At 40.7% G+C, this 26,204-nt stretch overlaps 1 protein-coding gene across 3 annotated transcripts in view; it reads left to right on the top strand.

The window, feature by feature from the left end:
• The first annotated feature begins 4,173 nt into the window (after positions 1-4,173).
• PRKD3 (protein kinase D3) overlaps positions 4,174-26,204 on the top strand; it is a 43,917-nt gene continuing 21,886 nt past the window's right edge. The window contains exons 1-7 of one of the 3 annotated variants that reach the window (XM_059841369.1): positions 4,174-4,195; positions 7,402-8,430; positions 18,056-18,194; positions 19,837-19,968; positions 20,654-20,811; positions 22,993-23,182; positions 25,905-25,982. In XM_059841369.1, coding sequence (XP_059697352.1) covers positions 8,140-8,430; positions 18,056-18,194; positions 19,837-19,968; positions 20,654-20,811; positions 22,993-23,182; positions 25,905-25,982 — 988 coding nt within the window. In that variant the 5' untranslated portion in view covers positions 4,174-4,195; positions 7,402-8,139. Of the gene's footprint in view, positions 4,196-4,558; positions 4,700-5,102; positions 5,186-7,401; positions 8,431-18,055; positions 18,195-19,836; positions 19,969-20,653; positions 20,812-22,992; positions 23,183-25,904; positions 25,983-26,204 lie in introns of those variants that run through there. The other 2 variants (XM_059841368.1, XM_059841370.1) reach the window with 2 other exon arrangements.

The following is a 26,204-nucleotide window of genomic DNA, read 5'->3' as shown; positions in this document are numbered from 1 at the left end:
TGGAGATGTCCCCTTTCATAACCACCCCATAAAGTTCTATGTCTACAAAGAAGACTGAGGGAACAACAGCAAAAAAGAGTCCATGTAACAGAAATCAGAATGCCTCACAGCTGAAAACAGAATTACATAACTGTTTAAATATGCAAACTTAAAAAAAAATCAGAAGCGATGGAAATTTTGTTTTTCCAGGGATTTATAAAGGAAAAATGTGTTGTTTAGTCGTGCTCCATACCACCTAATAGAAAATGTGTCAACAGTTTTCTCAGTGGTCAGCTGTTCTATTATATGCATTTCAAATGGTTGCATTATTACTCTGAGAAATCAAAAAAAGATGTAATCCGATACCATCGTGGGGGGAGGGGGGGTTGGGAAGGGTGGTTTAATTGAAGAAAAGGATAGGCAATCTGTATGATCGTCCTTTCCTGTGCCCAGGAAGTGACAGTTGGTGTGACAGTGCCATCTACTGAAGTCCCGATGGACAGTCGATGCAGGCACCTCTGTCAAAGCCTTTTCCTTCTGCTGACCCTCCAGCACGTCAGCATTTCAGCCAAACCGCCCCTGGGAAGCTGAGGCCACGGGCTCCGTCCTTGCCTTGGCTATCAGCTCTGGAGAAATGCACTGCCCGGCGCCGCTGCGGGTTTAATGCAGTTTAATACACGCCAGTTCTCTCCCGAGGGGGAATTCCTGCACCTTCCACCGTCACAAATACAGTTTTAATGCTTGCCTCTGCCGACTGGCAGGTCCATGGCAGGGAGAACAGAGGAAGTGTGGTTTGCTGCGGTTTGAATCCACATAATAAAAGGTCATTTCCAATCCAAAAGGCTGGATGGGGCTCCAAGCAACCCAGTCTAGTGGAAGGTGCCCCTGACCACAGCAGGGGGGTTGGAACAGATGGTTTTAAGGTCCCTTGGAACCCAAGCCACTCTGTGATTCTATAATTTTGAGCCTCAGCTACTATGGCTGATTTGCCAACAGCAGTAAGGCAGCAGAAACAGCCTGAGATTTCCAGTGCTCAACAGCCTGGGCTGCTGCAGACTCAGAAATCCACAGGCAGCTCTTCCAGCCCAGAGGGAAAGGGTGGTGGGGCTGGTGGTCACGGAGGAGCACAGGGGCCTGCAGGTCCCTGGCACTCATGTGCATCTTGTGGGCTTGAGCTGCTGCTGCTCATCCTGGTTAAATCATCCACTGCTCATCTCCATGGGGCTTGGAGCAGCCTTTATCAGGCTGTGGAAGCAACCTGCTTGGTGATTCAGGTTACAGAGACCCTGTTTCCATGGGCTGATGACATCTCAGACAAAGCTTTAATGAGTGGAAAGTGTGAAATGTGTTAGGTTTACCCTAAACACTTATTTAGGAAAATAATTTTATTTTGGAGCCGATATAGTAGAATTATATATAGGATATGAATGAAGTGACCCATAGATTAAAGGATCCATGAGATCATTCCTTAAACTAGGGGAGGGTTAAGTGAATTCCAAAACTCAATTACCTAGAATTTTAAATATGAATATGCATTTTGTTTAATAAAAAAAATTTCAAAAATGTATGTTTATACCAAGGTAAATTTTAATTCTATGTTTTTTAAGTCTATACTAAACTTTTCCCTGGTTTGTTGGGAGGTAGATTTTGGGACAAAGTTCAGCTAAGGGCTCAAACCAAGACGATGAGGTAATTCATAGACATACCCACATTTCAGGATTTTATCCAAACCAAACCTGAACTCCTAACTTTTTTTTCAGTTCCCTTATGGGAGAGGTTGAGTTGAGAGAGTGAGAGAGAAAAGACACAATGAATAGAAAAAAAAAAAAAAAAAAAAAAAAAAGGAAAAGCATTTCTACATTTTGTCTATAGAGATATTCCTCTTTTTGCAGACATTTGTTGCAGATCTTGCAAATCCTAAATGAGGGTCTTTGCTATGCAACATCAGGGTCAAAAGCAGTGAAAGATAATCATGGCAGCATGTGCTTGTGGAATTTCTAAGGCAAATGCACCAGTAAACTCTCCCAAGACGTTGCCTTGAATTTGAAAATATTCAAAACATTAGATTGATGAATAGAAATGAATACATAATGTATCCATTTTCAGATATGAAATAACCAAATGCTAGAGGTATTATTTTCAAACTGGAAAAACTTGATGCATTTTTAGAGTTATAAAACAGTTCCAAATGCAGTTTGTTTATATAGCCCTTGTGGTCCATACAGAAAACCAGCTTTTTGCTTATAAAAGCAAATAAATACAATGAAAGTCACCCATTTCCTAGTATCTTGTAGATGTAAGAGAGTGATTTGTAAAGCACAGCTGGTTTCATCAGGGAAAGCTAAGCTGTGAAAGCAAACTAACCATCTGAGGGAATGATGTGGGCTCAGAAAAAAAAAAAAAAAGAACACTGATGAAATCCACAGGAAATCACTAATTATGGTAGTCATAAAAATAACAAACCAGAATGCTTGCCCTGTCAATTACTGCAGCCAGGGCTAATGCTGTCATGATGCTGCAATCACAGAGAGTCAGCTGTGCATGTGCACAGATGGGTGTGCTGCTCCATACACAGATACTGAATGCAGAGCTGCTTTCAGATGTGTTTTACACATCTTTACAACAGAGATCTTTACAAACAGAACAGGGTTTGGATGCTTCAGCAATATTTGTGTAAAAGAAAGTAACACCAAAGAAGTACTTACAGCAGTTTGGTTTATTTTGGCTGATGCTGTCCTGTGTTCTGTAATAAATTGATTTTAACTAATCCATCTTCTGATTTATGAAAAAGCAGCTATTACAGCTTAGGGCAGCAAATTAAACGGCACCAACCCTATTGGATGGTATAAAGCTGAGCTTCTTTACAAAGAAATATAATCGTTGCCCAGCAGCTGTGGTAATACCTAACATCCATCTGGTGTTGTCCCTAAACAGCTATTTTTAGGGCTGCTACTCAAAATGTGAGAAGCTTGCTGCACTTTAAATACAGCAGAGTGTGACTTCTCACTGTGCTAAGCATCAGAAATCATGTTTATGGAGGCAAGCTCTGTGTTTACAGTGGTGGCGTGTGGGAGTCCCACTTTAGGGGAAAAAAGAAACGAAGATTGCTCAGCTATCTGCTGCAGAGCTTTGGCAAGAACATCCTCTATTCATGGAATAGCCTTCATTAAAAAGTCCCAGGGTGGTTTTTGGCATTCAAAACCAGTTAAAAGCAGAATCAACCATTAACTGCTACGTTTTTAGTTTAAAGTACTTCCAGATTCTTACAAGAGGCTGCAGGCATATTATTTATCAAATAAAATGGCGCCAGTCAGCACAGGGAGCTGGTTACACTCTCTATCAGCTGCACTGTGTAAAGGTCTGATGCAAAATAGGGTGCAGAAAGCGGAAAGGCTCCCCTCAGCTTCAGTGGCTTTTGGGCCAGGCCTCAGGAGCACAAGGTGAAGGAAATGAGAAACGTACGTTACAAACAGAGCTATAAATGACAAGGCACTAATCTGCCTCTCCATCTGTGTCTTGCTGAGTTGAGGATTAGAAGCCTTTGAATTTGACAGCTTGCCTTTTCAAGGCATTTTCGGTCTGGTATATAACTTAAACTTCAGCAACTCCCTATTGTAGTGGATATTATTTTAAGACTTGTACACAGAAATTGAATCCAAATTCAAGAAGGAAGATTACAGGTTGTCTCTCAACAGGGAGCTGTTGGGCTGAAGGCAGGTTACAGAGGCAGTTTTGCCTCGCACCAGTTTTATTTGGTACTTCAGCTCACTGTTTTTCCCAAGTATCTTGCCGGCAAAAATTTGCTGCTGATGCCAAGAGTGGCATCATTAACGCAGGGCAGAAAATGGGATTTGGGTGAATCAGAGTATTAGAAGGGGGGGCTGAAACGCAGCAGGAGACGGGCAGTGAAAAGGGCATGGAGAACTTCTGAGTCCTTGCACGCACATCCGTGGGGGCTAGCGGGAGACGCTGAAAGCCACTTCCAGCTCCCAGGTCAGCGCGGCCACGGAAAAGACCAGCACGATGCTGTGACACACTAGGTCAAGTATTTCCTGTGCAGCGATGGAGGGCCTGCCCGGCCCAGGGGACATCCCCGCGCCACTGCGCCACCGCCGTCCCGGCAAGGTGAACCGGGAGCGGCGCGGACCGAGACATGGGCTGTGGCTGCCCCGGCCGGGCGAGGCGGAGCGGGGGGAAGGAGCCGCGGTACTGTCAGGTACGGCGGGCAGGGCGGAGGGCTGCCCGCGGCCGGCGCTGGCACCGCAGCCGGCGGGTGCGAGCTGGCGCGGACACAGGCTTTGGCAGGGCTGGAGAGCCGAAGCGAGGCCAGGGCGGCGGCGGGGCGGCAGCTGCAGCTCGGAGCGCAGGGCCCCGCAGCCGGGGCCGTCCTATTCCGTCCCGTCCTATTCCGTCCCGTCCCGCTGTAGCGGCTCGGGGCAGCGCCCGCCACGGCCGAAGAAAACTAACGGAAACTCTTTCAGGCAGCCCTGCGCGTGCGCCGCCGCGCGCGCTGAGCCCCCCGCCCGCGCGGGGCACGTCGGGGCTCGTGGTTCGCACAGGCCGGGCGTCCAGTTGCAGGACGCGGTGGTGGGACTACAGCTCCCGGCAGCCCCCGCGGCGCGGTCCCGTCCCGTCCCGGGCGGCTCTGGTGTGTGTGTGGGGAGCCGCGGGGCTGGAGATGCGCGAGTGGCCGCTCCGGCCCGGGGCAGCGGGGCCGCAGGTGAGCGCGGCGGGGCCGGGGGCATCGCCGCCGCCGCTGTGGGCGGGAATCGCCGTGGCGTCGCGGTGTGTGGGGGGTGTGTGTGTGTACGGGGGTGGGGGCCGCTGCCGCCACCGCGCCGGGGAAGGGCGGGGGCGGACTCGAAAAGTTCCTGCCGCGGCAGCGGGAGCGGCCGCCGAGCCCGGCACGGGCCGTGCCCCGGGGGAGCGCCCGCCGCCCCCCGCGGTGGGAAAGCGCCGCGGCGGCAGCTCCGCCCTGGGTGCCCCGGGGTGGGGGTGACGGGCCGAGGCCACATCATCTCCGGAGATGGTGCCGGCGGGGGCGGGTCGCGCAGCGGGGATTTAAACTTGGGAGGGACGGGCGGCTGCCAGCGCCAGCCCGGACGGGGCTGCGTGACCCGCGGCAGGCAGGACGCGTCCCGCCGGTCCCGCCCGGCATCCGTGGCGGGGAGCTGCCGTCCCTCCCGGTGGGAACGGCCCCTGCTGGGTAAGAACTGCGAGTGGAGCCTTTCGGAGCGGGGCTCGTCGTCCGCGTCTCGCCTCGCATCGGGACGGAAGGGCGGGCTAAGGGCCAGGTGTTGGAGAAGCTGCCCGGGAGACGCTTGGTTTGGGGGCCGCGGGACAGCGCTTCTGGGCGAGCGCAGGCGGCGGGCTGGGCTGCGGGGGAAGGAGGCAGAGGGACTCCTTCATTGCCCCTGTTCCTCACTGCTTTGTGAGGTATAGGGTTTTCTTTGCATAAATAAAATGCAATATTGTAGTGCAATATTGTAGTGCATGTCAGCTTCAGCATACAGTTGTTTGATTGGTTGTTCGGAAGAACTCTACCCTCTCTACGAAGTGAACAGTTTCTCTGGTTTTCCTTTCATAGAAAGATCCATTCTTTCCTCCCAAGCAACAAAAATAATTTTTTTCAAAGGCTTGCATGCAAATACACATGGTACCATTTGACAATGCAAATGCATTGTGCCTTTGATAAATATAATTAGCGTTCTAATTAGGCAGTTGTAGGTGAGCTTTCACAGGGTGTTTTCACTGTCTATATTAAACTTGCCTAGCAGACTCATTAATTCTTTCACATCATAAGGCTTTTCTGTTCTCTATTATGTTGGTTAGGCATTGTTCTTTGTAATTCAAATCCACCCCTAAGGCTTCATATTTGCTGTCTCTGGTATCTGTGAGGGAGAGGAAAGCACTAGGTAGAAAACAAGAACAAGTCATCTTCAAGCAAACTTGAAGGCACTGTGAAGCTGCTTTCTTGAGAAAGGTCTTAAAATGTTACTGTTGCTGTCCTTACTCTTCCTATTTATTGCTTTCATCTGTATCGTGTTTAGCATGTTCTTTAAGGCTGAAGTTTCTTTTCAGATGTTGTTGCTACAGGTCCAACAAGTCTTCTGTATTTGAAGGCAAGAGTCTCTAGATAACTGTGCTGAAAATCCAGATGTATCAATTTGTTCTCTCTTACAGAGCCCCTGTTAGGAAATTTTGTCACAGTACCTAGAGCTTATTTTCCTTCCAGTACTGCAAATTGTGTATCTCTCTTTCCTTATCTACCTTTCAGAATGCAATGACAGTGGGGTTTGACCTGTTTGACTGGTAAATACCAGGAGTGCATAGTCTATTAATTGGACTGTTTTAGCAATTCTCAGCCTTATTTCTGGGAAGGACAGCTTCTACTGTGTGCAATAAGATGTGACGTTTCTCTTCTGAAATTTCATTGCAAGAGGAATACACTTTCTGAGTTTTGGGGTTTTTTTGTTTGGTGGTGTTTTTTTTTGTTTTTTTTTTTTTTACCTAAGGGAAGGAAAAAATATTTCAGCTTACTGATTTTGGTATCCTGTATGGATCAGTACTCCTTAAAAACTGTTAGCAATATGTAGTATCTATGTATTTGGACCACTTTTGCATCCATGGAAAACTTTTCCTGTGGCAGAAGTTGCATGGGGAATCTTGAAATGATTCTTTTCAAGCGTTTCAGCTGCTCATGAAATATTGAATCAGGTAGCATAGCATCTTGTAACAAATATCTCAAGCCCATGCTCATGAAATTAGTTACTTTCAAAGGTTGTAGCAGACTTGCTTTTTTAATCAGATGTGTGAGTATTATTAAATAATTTAATTTTTTTTCCAAAGGAACCAACCAATGCTCAATTGTAGGCTCTGCATATCTTCCTATAGTTAGAGTTTGTGCAAGTCATTCTTCAGTTTTCTTGAGTAACAGTATTAAAATGATACCCAGAGTACATGCTGCCACATAGAGTTTGAGTTTTTATCTTGTATTTTTTTTTTGACATTTCTATGCATTTAATGAATTTCCTTCCCTACCCACCAGCTTCTCAATATAGATGTACAAAGCAGAGCTGTGTTCTACTGCTCCCTGCTCTTACCTTTTTTGTTGTTTTCCTCTTAAGTGCTAAGGGCTTTGCTCTGCTAAGCTGTCGTTAATTAGAAGTTGTAGTAACATATTGATCAGTGCTAGATCGGATTTTTCTTGTGTATCATACAGTGGGAAAGCAGTAAAGTTTAATTTACAAGTCCAAAAGGCTTCTAATGTAACACATTTAGTGTTGTTAAACACTATTTATTATGAACTCCTTTGAGTAAAAGGAGTTGGTATCCTGCTGCATAAAAGTAGAGCGGTTGTGACATGGGTATGTGACTTCATGCATTTCATGCGAAATAACAGCTTCATCTTTTCCCCTACAGGCAGAGCACAATGTTTCAAAAGGCTGGAGATTATCTGGGTGATGCTAGAGATTACATTTAATATGATTGTGTCTTCAGACATTCTGCTCCTCCATTTCATGAGCTAAAATATTTTATAAAAATGAAATCGGATATCTTCATTGATCTTCAAGTTCACCGAGTCCTGTGAATTCAGAGAAGACTTTCTGAAGGAGGAATAGATTCATCACTTACGTGGACTTCTGTTGTTGCTCAAGGATACACTTTTTTTTTCATTGTGAAAGGCTATCTGCATGAAGATGAGTCTTCATTTGAGATATGATCTGTGTAACTAGGTGAACAAGGATACTTTTAATGAGTTATCAACATCTACTTCAATCTGTTTCTCCAGCTTTTGTTTTTTAATAAAAAATGAAGGACAAGTATAAAACAGAAGAGCTGATGTGTTTCTGTGAGGCCTTTATGTAAGCCTCTGTGTCTGGATGTGGTGCTAAAGGACAGGCAATCTGCTTTTGATCAGCTGATTGTAACGACAGAAGGAGAACCTTTAATTTAAAGTAACTTGCAGCTGTAATTATTTTACTCTTTGGCTTGCACCGAATGAAAGGGAGATTTAAGTTTTACTGGTCAGGAGCATTTTACTGAACTAAGAAAGGGAAACTTACTTTATCCTTGTTTTCATTTCAAACCAAGAACCGATAACGTATTTCACTTAGAATTTGACTACTAGGGAGATCTCGGCAGAGTAAATCAAGTCAGATGTCAGCAAACGACTCTTCTCCCCCATCCTTACAGAAGTTTTCCCCACCTACGTGTCATGCTGCTGCGCCACAGACCCCAACTTTGTCTTCAAGTCCCCAGTCGGGGCTCTCCAGTCGACTCTCCAATGGCAGCTTCAGTACCCAGAGCCTCACCAACTCACGAGGCTCTATGCATGGGATCTCCTTCCTTCTGCAGATTGGTCTCACTCGAGAGACTGTCACCATTGAAGCTCAGGACCTGTCCCTCTCTGCTGTTAAAGATCTCGTGTGCTCAATAGTTTACCAGAAGGTATGGTATAATGCTACCATGTTCTGCTGATGGCAACAGTTATTTGCTAAGAGGCTGTTTAGTGATAGCAACTGAGATATGCCAAGAATTTGGTATGGTGACAAAGATATATGCTAGGTATTTGCAACTACGCAGAAAGAAATTTTGCTAGCTCTCAAAGGAGAAGCTTTTAATTCAAAAGTAGTAAACTCTCCTCTTACTTTCTCACTTGTGAAATCTAGTTAAAGAACATGTAGTTCTAAATTTCCTGCATGAATGACTTTTCACAATATGGGCATTTTTCCTTTCAACAATTCCCACTGACACCTTAGGTTTTTACTAGCTTATGCTTACTACTGTTGAGGAATATTCTTGGATCTGTGTAGCCCGCTGTTGTGACAGGACCAGTTGTAGCTACAGACATGCATTACAGGACCACAAACTTGATACTATCTGTTCTTTTTGTTTCTAGTTAATAACTAAAGATCCCACCAAACAGCTAATAATGTTCTAGTGTTGTTTCTCTGTATACTGAATACATATGTTACTCCTATATGACAATATAGTTTCTGTTAGGAGAGGGTTGACCGAGAAATCAAAGAACCTTAGCACACTTTTCCATTGTGTCTTGGCTACCCTGTTGCAAATACTGTCTATCTAGGAAGGAAGTAACACTGATCATGCTGTTTTTGCCTCCAAATTTTGTCTTTAGGTTAGGAAGGTTAGATCCTAGGAAGCAGCTTGAATAGAAGTTAACAGTATTTCATAAAGTAAGAAATAATTGCTATTTTCCGTCAAGGTCAGGGAATTATCTCCATGTCTTTCATTGTTGTGATAATTGTGATATTTATCATTGGTTAGTTTTATTATATAATTCTTTTTCACCTAATAGCCTGATAAAACATAAGTGCATTATATGTTATTTGTATATGCTTGTGTATCTTTTTTCCCCATCTCATAACTTACGGCATATTTTTCATAAAATATATTTCATGTCTTTTGTATTTTTACAGACTAGTTGTCAAACAAGCCAATTTCATAATAACTTCCAAAACATAATTCAGTATGTTAGTTCCTTTCTGAAGAGATGAGTTATTTGGGTCAACTTTTTTTTTTTCCTGTACCATGCATGTTAGGTGTACCTTTATGCAGCCATTTTAGGGGCTGCTTTTTCTTTCTATATCAGCTCCTTCTCTTTACATCTGCATATTTCCTGTCTTTTATCTTAAAGAAATATGAAAACAAGTACATTCACACTTATTTTTCTGTTTTCCTTTCTGTTTTCTTGGCAGGCTCAGCTAAAATTTTAACATGAGGTCTTCTTATAGCTCAAAGTTCTTACATGCTAAGCCTAATCTACTGCAAAACTGATGAGGGTTTCATGATCAGTTTTCCTTTTTGTCTGGCTTTGCTGCAGTTTCTGCTCTCCTGCAGCTGACGCTACCAGAAAGTGACTGCTCAGTGAAAACATGTTGCAGGCAGCAAACTGATCAGGAAACAACCACATGTGTGGTGGATTCATCTTTCATAAGTAGTTTTGCAGCTAGTGCATGAGTGGCAGTATTCTCCCTGTACTGTCTATTTGACAGCAGTATGTCCTGCCTTGACTTTTTTTCTCTTAGATCTGGTGACTCTTGCAAGACTGTTCAATGTTCTTGGATTAGTGGATACCTAATGTGAAAATTACAAACTGCGTTCTTGTCAGTAATTGTGCAAATGGTTGCTGGTTTTTTCCAGTTAAAAGCTTTGAAGCTGCTGGGTATGCTGTTGAGATTCAACAGTGTTAAAGCTTCCCTTTCCTCTGGTATTCCACAGGCTGCTTAAACTGTCTTGTCTTGACTGCAGGGTACTGTGTGGCTTGTTGTTGTGATAGTTCTGTACTTTACAGTATCTACCTACTGTTGCATTTCTTTAATGAATTAGGAGAAATACCTTTACTTTTTTTACTTGGAATAATAATTGATAGCTTTTCTTCTTATTTAAGTGTTACCTTTACTAGAGGTAAACAGATGTTTCTTTACTTAACAGTCACATTTCAGGTTTGAATTCCTCTACATAATCTGGAACAAAATAAAACTCTGAGGAGTCCTCCTTCGCTTGCTTGGGAGCTTGAACCACCTGCCTTACTGTATTTGAGGCTACAATTATAGTATCAAAAATGTTGGTTAGGGCTCTGTTTTTCTGTGTTTCCTGCTTCAGACGCTGATGTTCAGTGTAACTTGTTCAGGTTTTGCAGAAGGGTAATTAGAAGCAGCATCAGCAGAACTGAAACTAAAGAGACGTGTCTGCAAAGAGAGTGGGATGAGTAATGCAAATATTTGGTGTCTCTTAGCTCTCATACAGATGTTCTAAACATCAGGAGATGTTTTTTCAAGTGTTTTTCTTCAATTTTTTTCAATGATAAAGTTAAGTTTGGGAGTTACTGTGTTTGGGTTGTTGTCTACTGGAATGGTTAATAGAAGAAAATCAAAACTTTTGACTTTACAGGGATGCTTTAAAAAAATTCTTGCTAATGGTCTCCAGTACACTCACGGTCTTCTCTGTTCATTCCTTATCTAGGTTGCTCTGTATTAAAGTATCAGACATACAATTGTCAGGGGTAGTCTGAAGAGGAGCTGGATACATATGGCTGCTGGAACAGAGGGACAGTGTTTAGAAGCAAAAAAAAATTGTAGCAGGTAGACAGTGTGTGTCCTTGCACAATATTCAGATATTGCAGAGGCAAGTGCTTAGTCCTGTTTTGTGTTTGAATGCTGTCTCTTCATTCCTCACATGAAGTAGAACAAAGGCATTACTGACTTAAAACTAGAAACTTGCATGTGGTGATGTTCCACTGCCTGCAAACTGAGTTATGTTGGACGGCATGTTCTAAGTGCTGTATTCTAGTTTACCTAATTTTATTCTGGTTAGAGCTATAAATGAAAAAAATTTGATTACTGCAGCTAAAAGTTTAACTTGAGCTATTACTTGTGTATCAGTACCTGCAAGATTTGTTGTAACTTTTCCAGTAAATTTGTGAGTCTTTACTTTCATGTTTCTGCAACTTCTCTATCTTTTTTGGTCCACAGACCCGTCCTTCATTGTTTTCACTTTCAGTCATACTCAGCATTCTCCTTCTCTGTATATATTTCCTCTGATGCCTTTGTTATATTTTGCTCTGAAACAGACCAAATGCTCCCCTACATTAGATAATGTTTCCCTGAAATTCTCACGATCCTTTAACTGTTGCGTTCTTTTTGATTGAGTACTGATATTTTACCTATGTAATCAGTTTCTTATTCTTACTGCCTAGTTTTTCTAGAACAGTTTTTTTCATTGAACCCACCCAAAGTCACCATTTAGCAAAATCAAAGAGGTATTTCTTATGTCTTGCTGTTTAGATTCTGCTTCTGTATTTTCATTGCATTATAAGGATCATATTGCAATCCATCCATATTACAGATGGATCTCTACAACTCTTGCAGTAACAACTTTAGTCTAATAAATAAGTAACAGAACTGCAACCAGTGTTCTGGGTTTTTCTCCAGATTAAGCTTGTGATAGGTCATGGTGTTTGTTTTTGAAAGGCTCTAAAATGAATGCAAATCATCTCTTCTGATCAGATGTGCTCAGATCTGTTTTCCTCCTACTGCTCTTCCTTCTTGACTTGTCAACTCTTTTCTTCATATGAACTAAAGAATGCAGAGATTAGCAAGAGTTGAGGCATGAGAAGCAAACATGCTTGTTGAGAAGGTGGGAGCTGGGGAGTTACTGGTGGTACAGAGGTGTTACATAGGGGGCAGATTAACATTTCCAGCATGGTGATAGGTTTGTATGCTGGAAAACCTAGCCAAGCAGTAGTCCGAGTGTGTCTGTACTGAGGCATCTGTTGAGGGAAGGATGCAACATGTTTGAAGCTAATCATCTGTGTGATAATGTGATTTGGCACATGGTTCTAAAGGGTGGGAGTGAATAGCTGGGTAAGGATGCAGGATAATAGAATGGATGACTTCAGTGAACGGAGAGACTTTCCAATGGTGTTTTGGACCATTAGACTTTGGAATTAACTTTCAGTGGTTTGAAGCATTTGTTTTGAGTTATGACGGGTCATGAGATATTGGACCTTGAAACAATATCCGCCTACACTTTTCCCTAGTGAGAATTTTTGGCGACTAGTCCAGAACTTTGCAAAGTATCTCCTGGAACTTCAAGTAAAGGGATTTTTCAGTTACTGCCAAGACAGAAAGAAGCCTCAGTTGTGTTTTGCTCAGAGTACTGACTGCTGTATGTTGGTTGAGTTCTTCTGGATAAAAAAAAGACAATATAATACACTCTCAATTAAAGCTAGCTATGCTGTAATATTTACAGTATGAGCATGCTAGATAACACCAATGATTTTTTCTCAGTGCAACTGCAATATTGCACTAGTTGAGTTACTCGTTCTAGTATTGCCCAAGTATTAATAATTACATATATTCTTGATATAAGTTGATGATATTGTTGTACCAGACATTAATTTTGGCACAGTCTAGTGCGTATGTAGATTTCCCACAAGTGATTTCCTGTCACTAGATGCTCTTTTGGAACTGTTAAAAGTGGGAACAGTCATGTTTTTGCTTTTAGGAAACTTAGTAATACTGGGATTAGCAGTTTATATGTTCTGAGTAACTGTACAGATACATTGGGCTTTTATGCAGGAAAGTAATAGCTGTATAATCCCATAAGATAAAACAGGCTTTAAAGAATTCTGCTTTGAGTTTTGTTTTCAAGTTTACATTATGGGCTCTTAACACTTCAAAGAAACTGGATAATGTTCTTCCTTAACAACTTTGTGTAACTGAGCACAAGGAAAGCTATAAAAGCTGTACTTTGCTGCAGTACAAGAGAGAAGAATTTGGTAGTGTACAACTTGAATGTGGTTCAACTATTGAACATAGTTTAAGCTTTGCGTAAAAATTCTGTTAAAAGATACCACTTGAAGTAAAACCCCTGTTAATCGATGAGGTTATTCTTGGCCAGCAGTCTGCACAGAGCCTTCTGGCCAAGGTGCTAGCAAGGAATGCTGTATTCCCGAATGGACTGGGGAGTGGAAGAGAGAGCAGGGCGCTGCATGCCTGTAAGGAGCCAAGCTGCCTGGTTGGAGCTGATTGCTCCCTGCATCGAGGCCCGGCCAAGTGCCTTAGACAGGGCTCTGCTGGGCCACCTGCAGCTCATCAGAGCCGGCCGTGGGGAGGGCAGCCAGCCAGTGCTTCCATGGCTTGGGTGCACGGGGCTGGAGTGGGGCAGAGGAGAGGAATCTGAGCCAGAGTGTGTGGAAAGGAGTTGGGAGGCAGGCATCTTCCAGGTAGGGTCTGTTCTTTTGTAAGTGGGAATTTTTTTTTTTGTGGTGGTGGGGGGGAAGTGTGGAAGGAAAGAATAGGATTAGTTCATTGAACTTGAAACATTTTATTAGGTATGATTGAATTTGGAGGCTGCTGCAGCTCTGTCCCTATGTGCAGCTACAGACAACAAGACTGACCACGTATTCCTAATAGACACTAGGGTTTGGATACAGGTGTGCAGCACATACATATGTATGCACAGATCCAAATAGATCAACAGTGTTTGTCTGTGAGCACTCAAGCACGAACAGCACCAGCGGTCCCATGCTGTATCAGTCTCTGGTGGTTCAGGATGGAGGTCTGGTCTAGTGGGGAAAAAATGTACAGACATGTACTCCCTCACACACCAGTAAAAAAATAGCAACAAAAAAAGGTGGGTGTCTCCAGCAGCTGGCTCCAAGCAGTCTCTGCTGCTTCAGTAGCTGCTGGATATTCAAGCTCTTGATTTCACTTACTTTGGTCTCTGCAGTCACTGAGATTGCAGGGTCCTCTTGCTCTAATTGCTGGCAGTCAGACCCCCCATACACACACATGGGCTCAGAATGAGAGAAAAATCATTCAGGAAAATAGCTAGAGGTTGAATTTAATGAGAATAGAAGACAGGTGGTGCTGATGATGCGCTGGGCATGATCAGACAATTGTTCTGACCAACCCCTGTTTACAGGTGACTAGCCTCTTTTATCTTCTTATCCCTCGATTTTTTTCCCACGTTTATTCCTCCCTGAATCACCTCTTTCCTTGCCTTTGTTGCCTTCCGTAAACATTCTGTAGGTATTGTACAATCCTGATTTCCCAGCATTTTACAATCTGTACCATACCATGGGACTGCAACCACTGTCAGGCCAAAAGATGTTCTAGTGTTGACTTACCTGATCAGTGTATGTGTGGAAGCTGGGTCTAAGGATGTCCTGTGAAGGCTAGGGTATCTTTTCCCTGGAGTTCTTTATTTGGGTTCCTACCTGCTCTTCTTTCTCTGTGCTCCCCTGGCTTGTGGAGATGGGCCTGATGGCTCCTGTGAAGGGCCTGGGAGGTCCTGGGCAGGGTGTTGGTGGTCTGCCCCCTCCAGCATTTTTCCTCTGTGCTGTTTTGTGGATGTGCAGACAAGCACCTTACAAGCAGGACAGGTAAAGGAGCTGCTGCAAGATTCCTCAGCTACTGCCTGTCCCTCTTAAGGATTCAGGAAAACCTCTTAGCAGCTGAAGCTCTCCATACTAATGAACAGGCTGTGTCTCTTCTCATCCTTTTAGCTTTTAGAATTATTATTTCAGAAATAGAGATCAGGCATGCACAATGCCTAGAAAAAGGTGTCCTGGTGTAGTCTTGTCACATGCATAGAAACTGTATACAGAGTCTGTGTTGAGTGAGAGAATTCTTGTACTCCATACTAGTGTAGATTATTCCCTTGTTGGTTGTGAGCTTGTAATTCTGCATCATAGTCTAGAAGCCACTGATAAGGGAAAGTTTGGAAGTGGAAGAAAAACCATTTAAGGAGGTTAAATGTTAGAGTTACAAAACCAGACAATCTTTCACAGTCAATTCTTTTATGTGTATGTATATTTGTTTTGGAAGAAAAGGGCAGTAAAGCATATCATGACAATATGAAAAGTATTCATGATACACAGCTTAAAAGGTCAATTTAATTAATGGAGAACCAAATAGGGTGTTGATATCAACAGTTCTAACAATCTGTAATAGATGATTTTGCTTTTTTCGTTATATTTCTACTCCATAGAAATTAATTTTGCCTTTCTCTGGAATTTTGCCTTTGTCTGGAATTTTTGAAAACCAAAATCTTAGTTATAGGTATTATAATGTTATTTACAAACTTTGGATTAATGTTGATGCTGCTTTCTAAGGGATGTAATGTCTCGTATTTTTAATGATTACACTTGCTGTCACAAAGAGGACTTCATTGTTCATCTGTAACTTTATTTTGCCAGCTAATGCTTTTTAGTAATGAAAATTAGTGTAGTATGTTTAAAACAGTTTAATAAATCTAAGATTTGTACATGAGAATGGGTAAATGGCATATAGACAGAATATATTTTGTCATAGCAATTAAGATAAGTGCTCTTTGGCAGGTGATTATGTGACCTCTGGTTACTGAGGTGGGGATTATGTGTAGGGATGGTCTGGCAGCTGCATAACAGGGTTATGGTCTTAAAGAGAGGGAAAAAAAAATAAAGAAAAAGACATATTTCACACGCTTGAGTCTCCTTTTGATAAAGGTATCTTAGAGGCTTCCATAAAATCTGTGGTTCGTAGGTGGCTCTGTGAACTTAATATGAAGAGACAATAGTTCACATGATACCCTGAGTCATGAGTTGTCCCTCCTGGCAGCTGAAATTAATATTGGTGTTATTAAAGTGTCATGTGTATCTGCAGGCAGATATATACTGTTTTAATGTTGATTTTAAATCCCTCTTGTTAGAATTAAGTTCTTCAGCAGTATAATGCAATTAACAGAAGTTAACAGTGTGTCAAGGAATAAACCTCACAGCACTTACTAAAGTAATATTAATGTACCTTGTTTTCTTGTCAATCAAGGCACAGTGGGATTTTTGGGTTAGATCTTAAAGTAAGTTTATGGTGTGGTTTCAGTTATGAAGAAATGTCAGTTTCCTTGGAAGAATTACTGGTGGCTGTATCTTTGCATGTTCAGAATATAAAGTCAAGTCCAGTGCATACTTGCAGAGATACTGATATACATGTTTGGGCAGCACCGCTAATTCTTGCTTTATGTTTTCTTTCTTATTACAGATGATCTTTGGGCAATTGGAAAAATGTAATTCTCAGAATATTCTTGGGTATTTGCTATTTTATGTAGGAAATGCGAGAGTGAGTTGAGAGACAGAGGAAGCAGCTGGCTGCTTTGGCTTCAGCCTAGTAGATCAGGTTCTTCTTGCTGTGGACTGAGTACCTATGTGTCAGTATAAATTTTTCAACTCTGTCTTTTGCTTTTGCAAGGGTTAAATTGTACAAATTCTGCCTCTCTTTGTGACTGTCCAAAGTAGATAGCATGCTTTCTGGAGCATGGACTTCTTCAGTATTATGTGTCATGTAACCATGTAGTGTGTACACACGAAACTGGAGAAGACCAACTTGATATTTCAGATAAAATTGCTGCTGTAAAGAGGACATTATTTTTTCTGTGAATGAGAAGAAAGTGTGAAAATAATGGGCAAAATAGATACGATACCTTCATTATGTATTGGATTTACTAAAACAAATCTTAGTTAATTGCCATTAATATACCACAAGCTTCATGCAGTTTAGATACTATTGACTGTGTGACATGTAAATTACTAACTTGTTACCTCATTAATTAAAAGTTTCTTCTGAGCTTTCCCATATTTTTTCCCACACTTTTCCTGTTTTGAGCTGCGTGTGTGTTCCCACCTCAAGTTTGAATTCTGGTTTAAACCAAAAGGTCAAAGGAGCTGCTTGAATGCTGCTCATTCCTCTCCAGGGTCTGTTCCTGCTCTTTTCCCCCATGAACTGTTTACTTTTAAGCTTTTCATTTTAACAAGTTTTCATTTTAAGAAGTTTTACTCATACTTGACAGTGTTTTGAAGAGTAGGAAAAATAAAAAATGAGAAAGCTTTCAATGAGTAGGGAAAATACAGAATGAGAAAGCTTTTTTTCACTGATGTATCATGGAAAAGTGACATGTTATTTAGTGTATCTGTTTCCTGTATGGATTTTTTTTTCTGTCCTTGTGGGGATTTGAGTTTTTCTTTTCACAGAATCACAGAAAATGGGTAATGTTGGAAGGGATCACTGGAGGTCATAGAGTCCAACTTGCCTGCTGAAGCAGCGTCCTCTGGAGCATGTTACCCAGGATTTCTCATATCTGTAGATCTAAACTGTTGTAGAACAATGGTGTGGAGCTTCTTAACTGGCTTGCTCCTCAAGAAAAGTATAGCAGGTGCTGCTGGGGTGTCTCGAGCTAAATACCTCCCTGACCAGAATACCTGTGAAATAAATGTTATAGGTGGTGGTATCCAAGTTAGAGGCCTGCATTGTCTTTTACATGCCAGACTGATTATGCAGGTCTGAGAGATTAAAAACCCAAAGAAACAAAAACACTAACACTTTTTTTTTTTTTCAGGTTAAAAGAAAATTAGAAATTTTCAGAAAATGCTCTGTTTCCTCAAAAAAAAGCAGATTAATTTTGTTATAATGAAACATTTACAACTCTTGAGTTCTGTAGCTGTTACTAAAAACATTGATGTATAGGATTATCAAAGAGCATATATGAATTTAGAGTCTGATTTCTGTTGCAGTTCCCAGAGTGTGGTTTCTTTGGCATGTATGACAAAATTCTCCTGTTCCGCCATGACCTGAACTCAGATAATATTTTGCAACGAATTACATCAGCAGAAGAGATACATGAGGGAGATCTTGTTGAGGTTGTACTCTCTGGTAGGTATTATTGTAACAGTGGAACAACTCTTTGTTCAGTAGATTAAAAGAAAATAGGACTTAATGGAGTATTATTTTCATGTCTGCCTTGAGCTTTTTCACTTTGGGCAATATACTTTGGGGTAGAAGTTTCTAAGAAAGTCCAAGTGTCACTGATGCTTCAGCACTCAGTTTTGTTAGTTTTTCATTGTTCTGTTTTAATCTTCTTCAGGTTTATTATTAAAAATAAATCTGAATTATACAAATGAGAATTTATAAGTATAATAATACCAGTTTTTAATTTTTACGATTGTTTAAGGTGAATGCAGGTAGGATTCAGAATTTTTTCTTCCAACTGTTGTGGGTTTTCTTTTGCTTATATCTGTCTTTTTGTTCTGTAATTTTTGCTCTTGATGGCTTATGCTGTCATAAAACTTCATATAAATGTTGTTGCTGAATCATACGTATAAAAACAGACTCTTACGGGTTATCGTAGTTCTTATAAATGGTTTCTTTGAACACTATAGTCCTTAGAGTGGTGGTTATTGACCAATAACGAGAACTAAATAACCCCAGCCCTGATTGTCATTGTATGTGTTTGATCAATACTTCATCAAATTCAATCAAAAGTCAGCTGTAGTTAAACTACAAATAAAAGCTGGACTAGTGTTGAGCAGTTTTTTAAGTCTTTGAGGATAAAGTGACGAACTGAGACACTGTATATTAGGAGGAGAGACCTCTTGACTGTCATGATCTTAGATTTGTAAACTTGGTCAATAAAGTATGAATTTGGTAGCTGTAAGGCTGAGTCCTTGGCCACATTTCAGGGCATGTCTAAGATGTTCAGTAATTGATCATCTTATTTTGAGCTTTTCATTGTTTCTGGTGAATGGCATATTTGGAAAATTTGTTGTGTGACTCTTGGCAATCTCTGACAGTTTCCTTACAGACAGACAGACCACCCGAAACTGAGGCATTTTGAAGACATGTAAATCTCTTTCAGTAGGATTTTAAAAATAAGAATCTGAATAGGGAGTGTTAGTATGTATCTGATCAAAAAACAGTAGCCATCAGGGCAAGGCAATCTTGATGTAAAATACCTTTTTTTTTTTTCCCTCAAAGAAACAGGACAAAAAAAAATTGAAATATATTGACGCTTATTTAAGGAAAATAATATTTCAGTGTTCTGTGGAAACTTTTTCCACAGTTCTGTTTTGATACACTGAGTTTAATCTAATAAACTTTTACTGCAAAAGTCCTGTAGAAGATAAAAATCTATTTTTTAGAACTGTCTTTTTGTGAAAATTTTGTAGGTTACAGAACAGCTTGAAAATTAAGTTGCTCTTTAAAACATTTACTGTTGCTTTTAGCAAAGCTTGTTGTACCTGCCTTCAGCTTAGTGAGATTTTTAACAGAGTGATTTATACTGTTGATTAGTTGGGACCATTAGCCTACAGAGTTCAATTGATATTTTTCCTCAATAAAAATGTTTATTGAGAATTATGTAGTCTCCTAAATGCATATTTAAATGACATACAGTAAAATGCTGATTTCTAAATATCTTGTAAGCATTCTTAAATTAGCAATTTTTAAAATATGTTCTTTCCATAAATCCTTGTTGATCCTGTGGCAAGAGCTATAACTTACTGCAATTTTTTTAAAGCTTTGGCTACAGTTGAAGATTTCCAGATTCGTCCTCATGCGCTTTATGTGCATTCCTACAAGGCTCCTACTTTTTGTGACTACTGTGGAGAGATGCTTTGGGGTTTGGTACGACAAGGATTAAAATGTGAGGGTAAGTAAGTCTATGATATTTAGTGCATTTGTGTGTGTGTGTATATCTATATGAGATAAGGAAGAAGTTGTATTCTGTTTGGTATGTTAGCAAGTGATAAATACAGTATTTCCTAGCTGGAAGGGTTTGTGCATTGGAAAACTGAAGTTCTCATCTTGGCATTAATGCAAACTTTGGCTAAATGCATGACCTTGGGCTAATAACTTAAGAAGTGTTATTGTTTCCCACTTTGAAAAAAATAGCTAGCTTACCGCCTTGTGTTCTTTGCACAAGGAACACATAGTTTGGAGAGACTTCCAAAGGGGAATCCCTTTCCTTATGGCTTTCATCCAGCTGGCTGTGGAGCACTCTGCAGCCTGCTGTCAGGTACTAACACTGCCTTCTCACTGAATTCTTCTTGGTTCTTGTGCTCCAAAGTGAGGGAGTGATGAAAGCCTCCTGGTGCTGGGAGATCAGCTGATTCCAACTGTTAGACCTTGTTACTAGAACTGGGCTTACTGGAGAAAAAGCTGTTTTTATGAATCGCATCAAGAACATAAAATCAGAGAATTTGATTCAACAGTCTATTTCTGCCTTTGCCATTGTCCTGGGTCATCCTTTTAAAACTCCTTGATCAAAATATTAATACTGTTTTTGTTACTTTAAATGTTGGGAGGTTTTTTGAATAAACAGACTCCTCTTACAGGTTGTGGGTTAAACTACCATAAGCGATGTGCCTTCAAGATTCCAAACAACTGCAGCGGAGTGAGGAAGAGGCGCCTGTCTAACGTGTCTTTGCCAGGAGCAGGGCTTTCAGTTCCAAGACCAGCACAAGCTGAACACACATCCTCTGCCTCTGAAGAAGTATGTAATGTGAAAGAAGAAACAATTTCTGTTTTAAATTCTTTAACCTCTGGAGAACTAGATAGTGTTTTAAGTGGCTAATGATGAGTAGGTGGGAGTCAAGCTTAACCATTATGATTGGTTTTAGTGAATTTTAAAATACGGTGATTCTTAGACTTTGACACACTGCTTATTATTACTGTGAGAGATGCAACAGGAAATACATTTTAAGTTTTATATACAATTTTGTTATTGGCATTTCACTCATGGTTATACGAAATCCTGGGAACTTTGGCTTCAGAATGATAAAACATCTTGCCTTCTTAGTAATACAGATTAGTTCTGTAATTATTGTGTAGGCATAGATTAGTTACTTGGCCAAAGCAGTACAATTTGTAAGCTTTAATACTGGGGAAGAGTGTTCCTAATCTGTTGTTAAGCTTTTCACAGAATTAATCCAAAAAACTCCAAACCCTATCAAGGAGGGTGTAGGGGATGAAAAGCTTACAGTAAAAACAGACATCCATAGTAGTTCCTTGTGATGACTGCTGAGAGGTTATCAATTACATAACAAATATCAATTATCAAGTATATCCCAATTATATTTGGATCATAAGACAGGAGAGGCAGGGATTAGATCCATTTGTTTGTGCCTTAGGCTTTTCTAATCATCTCTTTCTTTACACTATAACTATTCTTACCACAATTTAAAATACAAATCATACAGTCTAGTTCAAGAATGTGATTTTTTAGCTAGAGGCTATAAAAGCTTAGCCTTGAGTAATGAAAAACATTTATTTTGATGTTTATGACTACTGGTAAAAGTGAACATAGAATTGTAAGCATTTATCACAGAATTTAACTTTGATTTCTGTGTGCATGTTTACTACTTGTTTGATACCTCTTTATTTTACTCAATGCTTCTTCTGTTTTAATTGCTAAAGTTTTTCTTTTAACTTCATTTCAAAGATTTTTTTTGAGGCAGTTTAATTTTCTAAATAATTTTTGAATTTTCTTAATAGTTTTGCCTAATTTAATAAGCTATCCAGTATGCTATACCTTGCTTCTAAAAACTGATAGTTTGAGGTGGTGATTGCAGTTTGGTTTACCTGCCTCCAGTGCTTTCCATTTTACCTTCTATATGGAGGTTTGTATGTGCTGTCTGCACCTTGTCAGGTTGCACAAAAAGTGAATGTCTTGAGTAAATTTCTAGCATTTTATCTTCTGTGGAAATAAAGGTTCATACATAACTTCCTGGTTTCTGTAAGGCTTTCACAAGAAAGCAACCTGGCCAAAAAGCTTTAAGAGGACATTCTGGTATTGTAAAACAATACCAGAATGTCCTCTTAAAGCTTTTTGGCCAGGTTGCTTTCTTGTCTGGTGACTTTTGGAGCCAACACCTCCCTTACAGCCCCACTGACATTTTTTTTCATCCACCAGGACCCCCAAGTCCTTCCCAGCAGGGCTGACACCAATTCCCAGCCTGTGTTGATACAGGGAGGTGCCCCAATCCAAGTGCAGTGCCAGCACTTGGCCTTGTTGAGCCACATAGGTTTCACATGGACCCACTTCTCAAGCTTATCCAGATCCTGCTGGATGGCATCATGTCCCTCCAGTGTGCCAGCTGCACCACTCAGCTGGGTGACATCCACAAACATGCTGAGTGAGCACTTGCTCCTGCTGTCTGTCTTTGGTAAAGACATTTAATAGCTCTGGTCCCAGTATCAGCCCTGAGGGACACCACGTGTCACTGAGCCATTGACCACTGCCCTCTGAATGTGACCATCCAGCCAATTCCTTATTCTCCTAAGAGTCTGTCCATTGACTCCATCTCTCCACTTTAGAGTGAAGGATGTTATGGTGACCATGTCAAAGGCTTTACAGAATTCCACATAAATGACACCTGTAGCCCTTTTCTTGTCCACTGATGGAGTCACTCCATCATGGAAGGCTGCTGGCTGTCCTGAATCACTTCCTCCCTTCATGTGCTTTAGCATAACTTCTAGTAGGATCTCTGTGATCTTCCCAGATACAGAGGGGAGGCTGAAAGGTCGGTGGTTCCCAGGGCTGTCCATTCTGTCTTTTTTAAAAATGGGTGCAGTTTTTGCTTTTTTCCAGTTCGCCTGACTGCTGTGACTTTTCAAAGCAGTCATGGCAGTAGAACTGTTCTGGTGCAAATTATGTATTCCTTCTTTATTCCAGCGTTGCTGCCCAGAACCTAGTAAGAGGATTCCCTCTTGGAGTGGCCGCCCCATCTGGATGGATAAGATGGTGCTTTGCAGAGTGAAGGTCCCACACACCTTTGCTGTTCACTCTTACACTCGTCCTACCATCTGCCAGTATTGCAAACGGCTGCTTAAGGGCCTTTTTCGCCAAGGAATGCAGTGTAAAGGTAAACATTTAATTTGCTGCTGTAGCAGTCAATTTCAGTAAAGGAGTTGTATTTGAAACTGATTGCATCTTAGGTGGCTGTATACTGCAAAATAAGGACATGTAAGTTTTGAAAAATTGCATAGTTTTCAGAAGATCACAGCAGCCCTCATTTTCATTGTAGTAAGCTCTCCGTTGTTCATTTTTCTGAAAAATAAGATTTAATTGTGTAGATTGAAAACACTGTAATTCTAGAAGGATAATTATGAATTAATAAAAATGGGAAATGCTTCCTTTTGTTCAATATCTGTATTCTAGCCTGACCACTAAGGAATCTGTGAGTTTTCATTGTATTATTCTAGTACAGGATACTGGTTATTATCTTTTGGAAGTAGGTGTCTGTGCTGAACTTGCATGGTTTTTATGTAGCATATGTTAACATACATGGCTTCAGTTCTCAGGCTCTTCCATGTGGTTCCTAGTGCATAACTAATGTGACCTCCTTCCAGCTTTTTATTACTAGTTAGTGCAGATCTGTTGGCTTTTTTTCAGGAAACAAAAGTCTAGTAATGTTTATGATTCATTACTATGGAAAGGAGTTTCCGTTTCTCTCATGTGAGTTTGTCAAATGGGAGTATCGAAGGTCAGCTTTTTGAGGGAGGTCACTTAATAGATTACCAATTTGCTTTATTAGAGGAAAGAAAATATTATAAGCTTACAGCTGTGTTAACCTTTTTTTTTTTTTGGCTAGTAATACTGCTGTCTCATGTGAGTAAGGAAGTAGTTTTATTTTTCATTTCTGTTGTTATTTGCAGTCTTCATAGCCTGTTTGAAGTCTGCATCCTGAACTGGTTTTGATATTTTTTTCAATCAGTGTGTCTCTTGGATACACATGATACAAAAATAATGAAGCCTGAAAAAGATGCCCTGAGGTTTTAACATACAGATGCTGCTGGCCATATACAATTGCTATGACTGTATCCATCTGAACAAATGGGGCTACCACATCAGTTTCAGGGAATTGAATGGCACTGGATAAAAATATTATTTGTATGCATGTTGTAAGCATTTATGCATGGAAAAAAGCCTAGAGAAATGCCATGTATATGTGCAGGACAGAAATAAGTGTCTTAATAGGCCTCCATTTATGCAGTAAGATCCTATACTTATTTTTAATATATCAGGAATTGATATCAAGCAGTTCAAATTTTTTCACACTGACTTTTCTTACAGATTCTTAAGGTTTCCCACCAACTTCCTTGTGCACATTCACAAAGCTTGGAGTCTTTTAGTAATTTTATATTTCTGATTACCCGTAAGAGCCCTGGATTTCTTGATTTAATTCAGGTTGCTATTTGGGCTCTGAGGATGATGTTTGAGATGCTAAGGCTGTTTTTGTGGTAATAAATTAAATGTGCCCTGAAACATTCCTGGACACTGAGGTCAGCTGGGACAGAATGACCCGTGTTCATGAACAAATTTTCTTAGCATCCCAGCCTGGGTGGCTCTATGCAGACTGCCTGGAGCAATTTCACAGGATGCTCTGGTTTATGAGCTAGACCTTGGAACTGGTTGAGATTATGCTAATGCTGTGGGCAAAAAGCATGCTAGGGGATGTTTGTAGCTATTTACTAGACTACAGAATTGCATTGCAGTATCCAGGAATGTTTCTGAATATAGTTTAATTTTTTAGGATAGATTCAGTCTTCTAGTTTTGTGACAGGATTTGAAATGTCTCTGTTTCTTCCAGCCTTCTTTAAAGTGGTGAAGTAATTGTATTCATAAATATGGACTGAAGCCATGGCTGTAAAATACTGTTAATGGGTCTCTTAGGATGCATCTTTTTAGGCACTCAGAAGCTGAGCAATATTGTATTCTGCTCCAAAATTTGGCTCCTCTGCTACTAAAAATGGAGAGATAATGGTTTTTCTCTTGTCTGGGCTTAAAAGAAAAACACATTGAGCTTGTTTTGGATGGCAAAAAGAGGTTAAACTACCAATATGAAAACAATTGTGGGGGCAGTAGGGAGTTTTGAAATTCATGGTGTTGGTGGAGTTGAAAATCACAGGGACGCAACTAATAAAGGAAATTCCTGTTCATACCAGTAATGTTGTATGCTGGACTTTGTTCAGTAGGCTGCATCTGATACCTCAGGTGCAGAAATGGCACACATCCAGCTGAGATTCCATCCCATGTCAGGCCAAATCTGGACATAACGTTATTCTGTCTGCCCTGTGTCAGCAAGAAATGGAGCTTGAATAGTCAGGCAAATCTGTAACCTCAATGAGAGGGGAACTGGACTTCAGGATTTACTGCAGAACATATTTGCTCTGATGTGTGATCACAGATGATGTGTAATCAGACTCTAATGTCTTCAAGTCTTAGTTGGCTGGTGGGGAAAATCATATAGCAATGGAAAAAAAGATGTGAAACAAATGAAAGAATGGGAGAAATTACATCATAAGGGAAAAAATAGCTGCAGAAGAAGCTACAGAAGTAGCAAACCATTTTGTACTGGAAGGGGAAGTACTGACATAATAAATAGTGGTGGGACAAATCAGCATGTGACATAAGGACAAGATTGCTAATTTCCTCCTGGAGGTGACCTCATTGGTGCTTCTTCAGTTACATGCAAATATATGAATCTGAACTGAAGCTAGTGTTGGAAGAAGTGAATGATAAATGTTAGTGTCTGGTTGGGAGTGAGGTTCTGATATCATGGGCTTATTTATCTGCTGTTTTAGATTGCAGATTCAACTGTCACAAACGCTGTGCACCTAAAGTACCTCGAGACTGTCTTGGAGAGGTTATTTTCAATGGAGGTAAGATGAGAATCATGCTTTCAAATGGTGAGAGATCTTTTGAGGCTGAATAAGATGCATTAGTATTTGGTTCACTCATCTCTGAATATTTGACATAATTTTATTTATCTTGCCAGTTTTTTCAGTTAAAATGAAAAAGATTCACTGTGAAACACTCTGGTGACTTAAATTTTACTTAATCGGTCTTGACAAGTTCACTATGCTTTGCTTGGGATTGCTTAA

The sequence above is a fragment of the Haemorhous mexicanus genome, chromosome 3 (genome assembly GCF_027477595.1).
Source record: "Haemorhous mexicanus isolate bHaeMex1 chromosome 3, bHaeMex1.pri, whole genome shotgun sequence".
Taxonomy (NCBI): domain Eukaryota; kingdom Metazoa; phylum Chordata; class Aves; order Passeriformes; family Fringillidae; genus Haemorhous; species Haemorhous mexicanus.
This window is presented reverse-complemented; position numbering and strand designations above follow the sequence as displayed.